This window comes from Lithobates pipiens, unplaced genomic scaffold (genome assembly GCF_037356315.1).
Source record: "Lithobates pipiens isolate NorthernLeopardFrog02 unplaced genomic scaffold, aLitPip1_a1.2 Scaffold_8, whole genome shotgun sequence".
Lineage (NCBI taxonomy): Eukaryota > Metazoa > Chordata > Amphibia > Anura > Ranidae > Lithobates > Lithobates pipiens.
The window spans coordinates 597,079,365-597,093,452 of NW_027507903.1; the positions used below are offsets into that span (position 1 = coordinate 597,079,365).

General features: G+C 43.6%; 1 protein-coding gene across 1 annotated transcript in view; it reads left to right on the forward strand.

Moving 5' to 3' along the window:
• The window catches only part of LOC143961258 (complement C3-like), a 189,214-nt gene that overhangs the window by 28,291 nt on the left and 146,835 nt on the right, over positions 1-14,088 (forward strand). The window contains exons 3-5 of the mRNA XM_077470491.1: positions 491-653; positions 3,292-3,362; positions 13,642-13,736. Coding sequence (XP_077326617.1) covers positions 491-653; positions 3,292-3,362; positions 13,642-13,736 — 329 coding nt within the window. The remainder of the gene's footprint in view (positions 1-490; positions 654-3,291; positions 3,363-13,641; positions 13,737-14,088) is intronic.

The following is a 14,088-nucleotide window of genomic DNA, read 5'->3' on the forward strand; positions in this document are numbered from 1 at the left end:
ACGAACCCCATTAAAGTCAATGGGACCCAAATGTCAAGAATTGGTGTAAAAAATTGAAATGATATGCACCTGTCAAACAGGTGCCCAATAATTACTTTTTGGGTGTCGGGGGCACCTTCCCACCGTAACCCTATAGAGCTGCTCTTGATGAAGGCAAAAAAAATTGCAATGATATGCACCTGTCAAACAAGTGCAGAACAATTACTCTTTGGGTGTCGTGGGAGTCTGTGGACAGACGTGTTCTATGATCAGCAAACAAAACAGCAGCACTGAATGCCCATTCTGAAAGCACGCTGGATGCAGGGCAGCCCAACAACTCAATAGTATACTGGGCAAGTTCTGGCCAAATCAACTGGTATTTTTGCATCTATGCAACAAACACAACATAACGCTTTTATTAGTATATTTAGGAAACGGAGTAAATAAAAGAAGTTTAATGATAGGGTTTGTATACACTTTAAGTAAAGATAATGATCTTTTTGTTCTGTAGATTCCTGGCAAAGATTTGCTTAAAGAAACAAATAAGAAACAATATGTGTCCGTGGGGGTGAGGTCGAAGGAGTGCTCCCTTCAGAAAATCGTTTTGTTGTCCTTCCACAGTGGATACATCTTCATACAGACAGACAAGCCTATCTACAACCCTGGAACTCTGGGTAATATGCTACGTTGCTTAGCCATTTTGTAATAGAGAAATTTTGTAATCTTCATCCAGAAAGAGACATTTACTGTAAAGATGGCAATTGATGTATTGTTCCCTCTGCCGGGTTTATCAGTAATTTGACTTTCCAATTAACATTTCATTAAAGTTTTCTAATTATTCAATCAATGGCTCTACAATTGAGCCACACCAGTGCCTTGAAAGTCACATAGTAAGCTTGATAACGGACTAAAGACCTTCAAGGCCACCATATCAAACAGTTGGTGGTCAAGCACAAATCAAAGTCTAGACTCGAAGATTTGAAGGGAACAATGAAGAACTTGAATGAATATGATTCTCTGCTACTAATGTGGAACTGTGGTCAAACTATAAAATCACATGTGATGTAGACTGCCCATACCAGTAAGGCTGGCCATACACAGTTCAAATTAACCGGCTGAGATTCGAACCATTAACGGGCAGGCTGAATGTACCAAGTTGATTGATCAGTCAAGTTGGGTACAGCCAGCCTGCCGGATTCTCTTACAATTATCCCTAACGGCTGCTATAGCCACTAGCAATAATCATTGTCTTCTTCCAGCAGGGATAGCTTCCCTCGCCCTCCCACTGGGAGAAGACAATAGTCAATTCCCAAGTCAGCACTGTCTGTATTGATGGGCCATATATGCTAGCTGGGGATATAGCCATATCAGTGAACAGCCACACCTAGCTTGCCTGCAGCCTTTTAGATCTCAGCTCATCTCAGTTTCTGCAGGGGCTTGCATGAAAATGACAAGATTGTCCTGCCTCTGTCCCTCTTTTCCTCCAGCACGCATTTCGCTTTAAGCTAAAATTCAGGTTGGAAGGTATCTTTATTGCATGATTATTGAGGGATCGCTGGGTAAACTGACAATCATTGTATTAGTTGGTCCAATGAATATAATGAGTTATTTTATCAGAGGTTGTGAAGAGAAGGGGCAGTGGCGTCACAATTTCCACTTCATCCAATCAGAGAATACCTTGTATTTACAGAAAAAAAACACAAGAAGTACTGTGAATGGTGGCGGTGTCAAGCGTGCGACCCCCCAGTGGTCAGTGTGTAGAAGGGAAACTGCTTGGCACTGCTATGCTATGACTGTAGTAGCACTGCATACTTACATTGGTCCAAGTTGGACCAATGTAAGGGTGCAATAAAGATCATAATTGGAGTTCAGCTTTAAAAATAAGAAACGTAATGCCGCATACAGATGACCGGGCTTTCCGGCAGACTAGGTCCGGCAGTCTTCCCAACAGACTTTCGGCAGAGTTCAGACGGACTTGGACACACACAATTACACCAAAGTCCGACGGATTCGAACGTGATGACGTACGACCGGACTAGAATAAGGAAGTTCATAGCCAGTAGCCAATAGCTGCCCTCGCATCGTTTTTTGTCCGTCAGGCTAGCATACACGCAAACAGATTTCTCGATAGGAACTGGTTCTGGCAGAAAAATTTGAAAAAAGTTCTATTTCTAAAGTCTGTCAGATTTTTGGACAGCAAAGGTGCCTACATACGATCGAATTGTCCGACAGATTCGTTCCGTCTGGCCTTTGCTGTTGAAAAGTCCGGTCGTGTGTATGTGGCATTGTGCAAAATATGCTAAGGGGTATTTTTTTCTGTCCATGTCTGTACATCTTTATAATAAATATTACAGTCATGCAAGACAAACCAGAGAATGAAGTGTTCATTTTACTTGAATTTTGTTGAACATATCAAGACCAGGCAAAGCTGTAATCCTTGAAGCGTGGGACACGTAAAGCTGACTCCCTTTCAGCAGCAAAGTTTCTGCATTGATTTTTTTATGTTGTTTTGCTTTTGAAGGAATCTTGTGTACATTTCCCTTTAATTATGTTGAATCCTGTGCACAGAAAAAGTTATTTTTAAAATATTTTTAAAAAATGTTAAATATATTCGCCTACAGGCAAAAAAATATATATAAATAAACTTAGTGTACATCAAATGTCTTTGTAAAGCTATATTATTTAGAAGTAGTGGGAACATTTTCTGTCCTGACCTCAACCTGGTAGAACACCTTTGGGATGAATTAGAGTGGAGACCGTGAGCCAGACCTTCTCATCCAACATCAGTGCCTGACCTCACAAATTCACTTCTGGAAGGATGGTCAAACCTTCCCATAGACACACTCCTAAACCTTGTGGACAGCCTTCCCAGAAGAGTTGAAGCTGTTATAGCTGCAAAGGGTGGGCCAACTCAATATTGAACCCTACGGACTAAGACTGGGATGCCATTATAAAGTTCATATGCGTGTAAAGGCAGGTGTTCCAATACTTTTGGTAATATAGTGTATTTTTTCCTTAATTCCAGCCAGGTGTTTCACCACGTGTGGTAAAAATGCTCACTCACCAAACATATGCGGCCAATAAAGGCCTATCAAGCTTTGCAGATGGAACTAGAAGTAGAGATGGGGTGGATAATTGTGTAGAATGCTTGGAAGCACGATGTTAGGGTCGTCTTCCCCTCCACTAGTCATGAGCCATCCAACAGAAGGATTTCTTGATGAAAGTACCCAAGTCCTTTAATCTAAGGATAAAAGAACTGGCAACATGTGTGATTCTATATTGATTCTGGTCTTCTTTATTATTTGTTTTTAGTAAAATACCGGCTCTTCATCACTGGACATTCTTTGGAGCCTGATGCCCGAACTGTGGATGTGGAGTTCACTGTAAGTATCTTTCCTTTTCTCCTGGTAGCTGAACAGAGTGACAGGGGGGTGTAGAAAGCTAATATAAATCTGTCAGGGTTGTAGATTTATTTATTTATTTTTTCTTAAAGGGGTTTAATCCTGGGCAGCCAGAGGAAAATAGGAACAATAATACACAGAGCACAGGGGTCAGGAGTGTGCAACGCACAGAGTGTAGGCATCAGGATTGCATAAAGCACAAAGTGCAGGAGTCAGGATTGGAAAAAACATAGAGTGCAGGGGTCAGGATTGCAGAAAGCATAAAGCCTCAGGGTCAAGTGTGTATAAGCCACTTGCAATGCCATCTGGTTTCTCCAAATATCTGGTCCAGGCTGTAGGCGTCTAGAGATACTACTCGCTATTGCTGGAGTATTGATAAGCCTTGTTTTAAAGCTCATTTGTGGGTATATGTTATTTTATGAATACATTTTATCTTTGGTAATGCACAAGGTCGGTGCGCCCTCCTGTTCTTTTTGTATGTAACACACAGTGTGCCAGGGTCAGGAGACCAGAACCAGTACAGATCTTCCCCCCAGTAAAGATACCCCCCCCCTTAGTACAGCTCCACCCTTAGTACAGCTTTCTCCGAGTACAGCTCTCCCCCCAGTACAGCTTCTCTTAATGCAGATCTACCCCTTACCATGCCACCTGATAGAGATTTCCCCCTCCAGTACATATCTGCCCTCTTTAACACATCTCCACTCTGGAGATCTCTCCCCATTAGTACAGCTTCCCCCAGGAAAGATCTCTTCTCCAGTACAGAATCCTACCCCCAGTACAGAGTTCCCTTCCCTTAGTGAAGCTCCCCCAGGTCAGTTCCTCCTTCCCTTAGTAAAGCTCTCCTCCCAGTACAGATCTCCTCCCTCTATGTAATACCCACCAGCCAAACCAGGCAGTTCAGAGTGAGTGGTGGTCCTGTGTCATGTTTCAGATCCCAGGAGGATATAAGGAAATCCTCCCTTGCTCTGAACTACAGATGCCTGTGTCAGACCTAACAAGTGGCAGGAGAGGCAGCTGCACAATAGATGCTCTGGGGAGGGTTTTGAGCATCTTAATTCCCCCCCCCCCCGCTTCCTTATCTATGCCCCTGGAATCTGTGAAGGTATGCCTTACCATGAACCTCTTACTTTGCCCTGCAAGGCCAGAGGTGCACTTTAAAGTAGACACATATGGCATTTAAAAACACATTGTTTACATATTTCCTATTTCCTAAAATCGTAAAAGTACAGGGATTTTTATTTTTCCCTAAAACATCGGAGACTACACAACCTGTGCTAAGTATGGACGCAATAGGTCATTGAAATCTTTTATGCCCCATACACACGATCGGATATTCCGACAACAAAACCGTGGAATTTTGTTTGAAGGTTGTTGACTCCAACTTGTCTTGCATACACACGGTCACACAAATGTTGGCCAACAATTACGAACGTGGGAACGTGGTGATGTACAAGACGTACGGCGAGCCGATAAAAAGGAAGTTCAATAGCCAGTGCGCCACCCTTTGGGCTCCTTCTGCTTGATTCCGAGAATGCGTGAACTTTTGTGCGACATACTTGTGTACACACGATCGGAAAGTCTAACAAAGTTTTGTTGTCGGAAAATTTGAGAACCTGCTAACCAACATTTGTTGGAGGAAAGCCTGACAACAAATGTTCGATGGAGCATACACACAGTTGGACTTTCAGTCAACATAATCACATCCAACATTTCCCATGGGAAAGTCCGATCATGTGTATTATCAATCAGTAGAATTGTATTATCAATCAGTAGCATAGAACCCGTAAGTAACCCATTATGAGGTCAGATAGCTAAGCCCTAATTTACATGGATCCGTGACAGGGTGTTCCAAGACACTTTTTGACCTTCAAAAAAAGGTTGAGAAAACATTCTTGCAACCTGCCAAGCCCTGAAAAAAGATACATTGGTTTCATTCTGAGGCTCAGTTGCCGCCATTTGGTATCCAACAAGTTGCGTGACATGTGAAATCCCATGTTAGTCAATAAGAGCTGTCTTAATTAGCATGACTAGGGTATTAAATATGACTTGTATAAAACTGTTATAACCAAGACCCCACACCCTCCAACTTAATAACTACACAACACAGATCAGAGTTAATGACCATAGCAGCCTTTTATTAACCAAATATAAAAAATAAATAAAAACGATAAATAACATGATAACATAATGCCCCAGTAATAAAAGAATTGAGCCACAAGGTCCTACTCAGCATCAAACATAGACAGTACCTGTGTATCACTTACTCAAGCCTCCAGCTGCAAAACCACCACCTCGGAGAAAACAAGCAGATACACACCACAAAAACTGGGAGCCATACTTCAGACGGGTCCCTACACTGTGCCTTTTTTGTGCACATCCATTGGACCCAGACAGTACTTTGAGCGGGGCAATAAATTGAAGCACGACCGCCTCTCCTTCTCTTCTATTTACCCAACAAATTGACAACCAAAGTTTTTCTTCCAGCAGTTTTGCATGTCATGATGACAACTGCCTCCTGGGCTGCTCCGCCTGCCCCTTTACTACTCTAGCCAGCCCCTATACTGCCCTAGCCTGTCTGTATACTACTCCAGCCTCTATACTGCCCTAGCCTGTCTGTATACTACTCCAGCCTCTATACTGCCCTAGCCTGTCTATATACTACCCCAGCCTGCCCCTATACTGCCCTAGCCTGTCTATATACTACACTAGCCTGTCTGTATACTACCCTAACCTGTCTATATACTACCCTAGCCTGTCTATATACTACACTAGCCTGTCTATATACTGCCTTAGGCTGTCCCTATACTGGCCTTGGATTTGAACATAATGTCATGTCATATAATTTTGCCACTAGGCTGTCTATATACTGCCCTAACCTGTCTATATACTACCCTAGCCTGTCTATATACTACACTAGCCTGTCTATATACTACCCTAGCCTGTCTATATACTACACTAGCCTGTCTATATACTACCCTAGCCTGTCTATATACTACACTAGCCTGTCTATATACTACCCTAGCCTGTCTATATACTACACTAGCCTGTCTATATACTGCCTTAGCCTGCCCATATACTGCCCCTTGGAATTGAACATAATGGCATGTCATATCATTTTGCAAATAGACAAGGTGCTGTTGCATGTAAACCTGACAAATTAAATTTTAGTTTTAAATATGATATAAAATAATGGCTGTGGGGGCCTTATGTTTTTTTGGGGGTTGGGGGCAGAATTTTATTCTTGAACCCAGGCAGCACAATGTCTTGGGCCATCCCTGGTGCCCATAAAACCTATAAGGGACCTTGCACCCGCCTTTCCCATAACAAGTTACCCCCAACAACCAAAATACCCAAAACCTAGATACCTACAAATACAGGGCGGGAGGGTGGGAAGTTCTTCCTTCATTGCTGACCTCCGACTGAAACCCACCCCCACTCAGTTACCAGACAACCCCCCCTACAGCTCCACCCATCTCTGACCATAACCCAATCACCTAAATTCTTTCCTTGCTTACTTTTAAAATAGCCCCATTTCCCACAGCTATACCCAAGCCCCTTTAACCCCTGTCATGCCAGGCCCTTAGTTTATGGCATTCTTATTTTACTCCTGGCCTCCCTCTACCGAAGTCGCTCTGACTTTAGAAAAGATCCCTGTACTACTTCAAGGCAACTTCTATTCTACACTTCTAGCAAAGTAGTACTCAAGTTGCCAGGAAGTTGCCTGGCCAAGTCGCACCGCAGGTCGTGTCAGTGTGAACCAAGCCTGAGTCTTCTTGGCGAGTTTGGGCTGCCTGTGGATTCTGCCAGGTCTGAAAGTTGCCATACCGTCAGCACAGGCTGGATCTCAGGCGGTATCTTCAAATGCATAAAGCACCGTTTGAAAGGCAGCATATCATATACAGTATAAATATATACAGCAGGGAGCACTACATTATTAGAAACAAGTACGAGATTTTTGTAAATACTTTTATAGAGGGGCCACACTATTCCTTTAAATGGTCTTTCAGCATTTTAAATGAGACAAATACAAATACAATTTATAGTGTTTTAGTATGTTGTTTATATGATTTGGTAACAGATTGATTGCCTAAAAGCTGGCTGCCAAGCAAACCGCTAAGTACACAAATGGGAGATGTTTTATCTGCCAAAGGATTTGTATTTCTGCCCATTCAGGAGACCTGATTTTTCTGTTACAGGTCTTGTTCTTCTCTCACGTTGTAACTGGATAGTGAAAGGAGGAGCAGCAGACTGATGAGCTCATCCCTCTGCTCTCTCCTCCTTTCAACATGCCCCTTTTAGCGCAGCAGAAAGGTTTGTTGCCTTGTGTTTCTTCTCACTCCCCCAGTCTGAGTTTTCCTGTACATGGAATTCCAAAAGGTTACCATGAAGTCAAATTCAGCTTCTTATGCCACGTACACACGACTGGACTTTTTGACGGACTTGGTCCGGCGGACAATCTGACGGACTTTGCAGCTGAGGTCCGCCGGACTTTCAAACGAACGGACTTGGCCACACACGATCACTGCACTAGTCCAACAGATTCGAACGGGATGACGTAGAATAAGGAAGTTCATAGCCAGTAGCCAATAGCTGCCCTAGCGTCGGTTTTAGTCCATCGGACTAGCACACAGACGAACGGATTGTTCGCTAAAAGCCGAGTCCGGCGGACAAATTTGAAGCCAGTTTTATTTCTAGGTTTGCCGGACTTTTGGGAAGAAAAAGTCCGCTGTAGCCCACACACGATCAAATGGACTCTGGTCCACCGGAAAGTCCGATCTTGTGTACGTGGCATTAGACTGCCTGTATTTTTGTTAATGCTGTATTAACCGCTTGCCGACCGCAGCACACAGATGTACGTCGGCACACTGGCACAGGCAGGCAAATGGGCGTATAGGTACGTCCCTTTAAATTTGCCGCCTTTCAGATGCACACCCCCCGTATGCTGTGGGAACGTGACCGTGGGTCAGGGGAACTCGATGTTCTCCACTGGTCCGTGATTGTGGTGTGGAGAGGTAGAACGGGAAAATGCACAAGGCATTTCCCCGTACTGCCTTGTGTCATGACAGAGATCCACTACTCCCTGTGATCGGGAGCAGTGATCGCTGTCATGTCCTAGGTAGCCCCTACCCCCCACAGTTAGAATCACTCCCTAGGACACACTTAACCCCTTCATCACCCCCTAGTGGTTAACCCCTTCCCCGCCAGTGTCATTTACAGAGTAATCAGTTTTATAGTACTGATCGCTGTATAAATGACAATGGTCCCAAAATAGTGTCAAAAGTGTCCGATGTGTCCGCCATATTGTCACAGTCACGATAAAAATCACCAGATCGCCACAATTACTAATAAAAAAAATTAATAATAAAAATGCCATAAAACTATAGCCTATTTTGTAGACGCTATAACTTTTGCGCAAACCAATCAATATACGCTTATTGCGATTTATTTTTACCAAAATAAATCTATATATTCTTCTATATGTGGAAGAATACACATTGGCCTAAACTAAGGAAAAAAAATTGTCTTTTTATATATTTTTGTTGGATATTTATTATAATAAAGTTAAAAATATTGCGTTTTTTTTTTTTTCAAAATTGACGCAGTTTTTTTGTTTATAGCGCAAAAAATAAAATAAAAACAGCAGAGGTGATGAAATACCACCAAAAGAATTTATTTGTGGAAAAAAAAGGACGTAAATTTTGTTTGGGTAAAGTGTCGCACAACCGCGCAATTGTCAGTTAAAGCAACGCAGTGTCGAATTGCAAAAAGTGCCCTGGTCAGGAAGGGGGTAAATTCTTCCGGGCTGAAGTGGTTAATGATTACAGATCTGCATTCATTTGTGTCTTTTATATTGGCCTGCAATTCAGCTTTAACGAATCTTTTTAATCCAAAAACGGATTCTAAAGATATGTTCTTCACTATACACACAGAAGCTCAAATGCCCAAAAAGAATTATTTTAAAAGTAAATCTCCTTCTTCTAGTATTTTTCAGGCCCCGGGTATTTTGTAACTGCTGTGTTTGCAGTTGGTGAGGGATAACCTTGCCTCCTGAGTCGTTGGCTGTTGCACAATGTGTACAAAATGGATTGTTTAAATAATTACCCCAGTGTGGAAACTGGACTGGCGTGTTTAAAGGACTGGGAAATCTAAAGAGAAAAAGGACGTTATGTAAATGATCTGCTAGTAATAGCAAACGGCCTTTACAGGAAGTTCTGTTAGAGTTCATTCACACATACACTATATTACCAAAAATATTGGGACACCTGCCTTTACACGCACATGATCTTTAATGACATCCTTTGTCGCTATAACAGCTTCAGCTGTGTGGGCCCACACAGTATACACAAACACACACACACACACACACACACACAGTATACAATCACACAGTACACACAGACATGTTTCTATTGGCTGAGAAGGTACTGGAGAGGTGGGGCAGCTATAATCTCTGGATTTTTAGACCAAAAGGATGTCGGTAAGGGACATTTCAGAGACAGATGTAAAAAAAAACACACATTTTTACATACTGTCCCTGATTTTACTGAGGCTGGCAAGCCTGATGGGGCCCCCTAGTGGCATGGGGCCCTCGGGCAGTGCCTGAGTGGCCGAATGGTCAGTCCGCCCCTGTCCATGTCTTTATGGACTTTGCTTTGTACACTGGTGCGCAGTCATGTTGGAACAGGAAGGGGACATCCCCAAAACTGTTCCCACAAAGTTGGGAGCATGAAATTGTCCAAAATGTCTTGGTATGGTGACGCCTTAAGAGTTCCCTTCACTGGAACTAAGGGGCCAAACCCAATCCCTGAAAAACAACCCCACACCATAATCCTCCCTCCACCAAATGGTTTGGACCAGTGCACAAAGCAAGATCCATAAAGACATGGATGAGTGCGTTCGGGGTGGAGGAACTTGACTGGCCTGCACAATGTGCTGACTGGTACTGTGCATTTTGGTGGCGGCAAACACACACACATTTGACAGATGCATGGGGGAGCTATTAAAACTATAGTAAACAGCAGTTAAAGAAAAAAAAATCCCCTGCAAGGCAATGACATAATGTGCTAGTATGCTGGACCTTTAGAGTGCATGTGATGTGACCGGCTGCATGTAGTCAGAATAGCTCCTACATAGTGCACGTTTAGGAGATATTGACAGTACCTACATACAAGCCTTATTATAGGCTTACCTGTAGGTAAAAGATGAGAAAGTGCGTTTACTACCACCTTAATAATAAATGGTACCTGATCATGTCTGCAGAAGGTTGAGTGTTTGTGAGCGATGTAGCTGGTGTAAGCAGCAGTGGTGGCTGGCGCTCAATATATTTTGTGGGAGACGGACGAGAAGGCAGCAATTAGACCCCCCCCCCCCCCCCCCACAGGAGATGGATGTGAAGGCAGCGATCAGAGGCCTCCTTATCTTAGGAGGCAGGTGACAAGGATCCGGGGTAGGACTGCTGCTCCTCGCTCCAGCTATACTCCTCGCTCTGGGGCCGTTGCCTCTCCTCCTGACCCATTTGGCTGGGAGTCCTAAGACTCTGGGTCTCTTGACCGGCTTCCTGATTGGCCAGGAGGAGAATCAGGAAGACAATAGCGAATATTAATTTGCTATTCTCACACAAGTGGGTGGGCTCAGGGCGCAGTGCTCTGTGCCCCGAGCCCATCCTTTTTTTTAAGCCAATTAGAGCCTCAGGCTCTAATCATGTGCTTAAAAAAAACAATTGAAATCCATGTGTCCAGCGCCCTGCATATAAATTAGGGGCCGGGTGCATGGATTGGGGGGGTGTGCCTGCGCCCCGTATGGATGGGCCGCCAGTGGTGAACAGGCTTTTAAAATCTCATCACACCGAACTGAATGGTACTGTGGCGCCATGTGTTTTGGCAACCACAAACGCACACACGTTTGTCAGATGCGTGGGGGTGCCATTAAGAATAAATGGCACCTGTGCATGTCTATAGAAGGCAGAGTGTTTTTTGAGTGGTGCAGTAAAACGTGCTATTTTGTGTGTGTTCCCACATCGCACCTGATGTCAACAGGCCCTTTGACTAGCAGCATAAGGATTAAAAATATTTTATATTGATGGAAAGAGTTCCTCTTTAAAACAGCCACCTGTCAACCAACCCCTGACACTCAGAGTCCAGAAAAAAACTGTACTGTAAATGTAGTTCACTCCTGGTGGGAAGTCAACCCAACAGGACGTTACAGTGAACAGTATATCAGTAGGTCTTGGACACACTGACAGGGTCTGTCTCGAGGGATGGAATATAGTCTGGCTAGCCTATGCCCAAACGGGGAGGTTTGCAGGAAGGTCAGCATGTCCCTTCTCTTTCTCTACACGTCTGGAACCTCACCCTACCACTAATACTGTCTCTGACAGTGACCTGACCCTGCACTACCCACATGCGAAATGTGCTCCAAGCCCAGGAGCCAGGGTCTTAAATAGAATCTGCTTGACCCAAGATGGCTACCAGAGTCACATAGGCAGGCAGCATCTAACCAGATAGCTTCTCCAGTGACCCAGGAAACCATAGAGGAACCATGTTCCACTTGATCTCCCCTCCCTCTGCAATGCCGTCGTGGTGGAGCACCACCTGCAGTGGTTGAGCACCACCTGCGCACAGGAGCTGAATATAATGCCACTCTTATTTTCCTCAAAATTCAAAAGTCAGTAACAAGACGGTCGAATTAAAGGCTAAGTTCACCTTTGTAAAAAAAAAAAAAAATGCACATCTTTTATTCCAGGTAAAAAAATGTGCATTTATTATTATTATTTTTTTACAAGTAGCCTGCAAAGCATTTCACTGGCGATCATCAGATCCTGGGTGCAATGCAGGACTCCTGGAGACACAACCGAACTCGTACAGTACAGGCAGACAGTTATATAATGACAGGAAGAAACAATGAACTACCTAGCAAGTGCTTACCCTGCCTTGTTCAAGCCCCGCCTTAGTTGGGGTAGGTGGAACACTTTGGTGGGGGTGGGTCAGCCCGACCTCTTGACCTTTGACCTCTGAGGGACATGCCTGCTGACCTTTGGGGGAGGCCCCTATTCCAATCCCTGACTCCTAACCTTGTTCTTCTAGGGGAAGTATTAACCCTAAACCCTAACACACTAACCCTAACCCTAAGTCCTAACCTTAACCCCAACTAACCTTTAACCTATGAACTTAATAGCAAAGGCTGTTGGTATTTGTAGTTTTTCTATTCACAGAACTCTGAATAGAAGACGCGGAGGGGTGGCCGTGTTTTTATTTATTTATTGTGATAGCGAATTTGGAGGCGGTGGGTCAGGGAGTGGCTGCAACAGTAGAAACATGTTACATGTAACATATTTTTCCCTTTGGGATTAATAAAGTACAGTATTCGGAATCTGAATATTCCCAAAGGTGAACTTATCCTTTAAAATCTCCAGTCTATGTTAAGCAGCCAAGGAAGCCAGCTCATTTGACAGAAAAACAGTCAGCCTGGAATGAATGCAGGGCATCATTGATCAGCTCAGGGTCTTGGACAATGCCCTGTCGTAAACAGTCACTTTATAAGTAGTCTGGTTTGCAGTTTAAGAATACACATCTGTGGATCTAGGATTTTGATTCATACCGACCTACTGTTAAAGTCCACAAATATAATTTTTATTCATATTCCATAACTCCTACTATAATGGAGATACCTTTATAAAAGGTTGTTACATTAAAGTGGTTGTAAACCCTTACAAACCACTTTGACCTACAGGTAAGCCTAGATTAAGGCTTACCTGTAGGTCCAAGAAATATCTCCTAAACCTACACGGTTTAGGAGATATTTACAAAAAGACAGGCACCGGCGTGCAGGCGCACTGAGCAGGCCGCAGATCATGGCGATATGCCGTTCGTGTCGGCTCCCGTGCGCATGCGCGGGAGTGACGTCATCCCGACTCCGGCGAATCACAAAGTAGAAGAAGATACTACTAAGTTAGACACCCAACATGCCCAATTTACCAGGTTCAGAGAAAACTGAGTACTGTCCATGATACTTTTTTTATTTGCACTAACATACAATTTTTCAGGACAAGCTTTCGGGGTATGTCCCCTTCTTCAAGGTCCAAGCAGTACTTCAGGTTCTTCAGGTTCAGAAGGCCAATAGGATACATTTCAAGTCGTCCTATGAGAAAGACACATCATAGACCTGTCATAGTTGATCTCTAACAAATTACCAGGTCTCATTGCTTTCAGTGTATCCCTTATGCCTATACCACTGTTCTAACATAAACCCTATTTCTTTTCAGAACCCTGATGGGATTGTGGTGAAAAAAGACCGTTTCTCTTCTGGTGAACATGTTGGCATTGTTGAAAAAACATTCAATATTCCAGATATCACTAAGTAAGTCTTTATCTTGTGTAGAGATCTGTCAGACTTTCTATTTTTAGCTGTTTATCTGCTAAATACCTTTTCTCATCAGCAGTATATAGCAGTCTTGTGACTTCTATCAGTCTCTGGTTAAAGCTTGTAGGAGGAGATTTCATTCTACTCTAACTGTCCCATGAGGCTACATGACCTCTGACCCTCGGTCTGGACAGTGCTGATTTGCCCTGTGCTGATCACATGCACCCTTCCAAAAAAAAAAAAACTCTCTAGCAAAACACACCAAATCGAGCATGTGCAGAGTGCCCCCAAGGCTCTGTTCTATCAGGAGATGGATTGGGGACAGTGCAAGAAGGGGAAGATCAGAGAC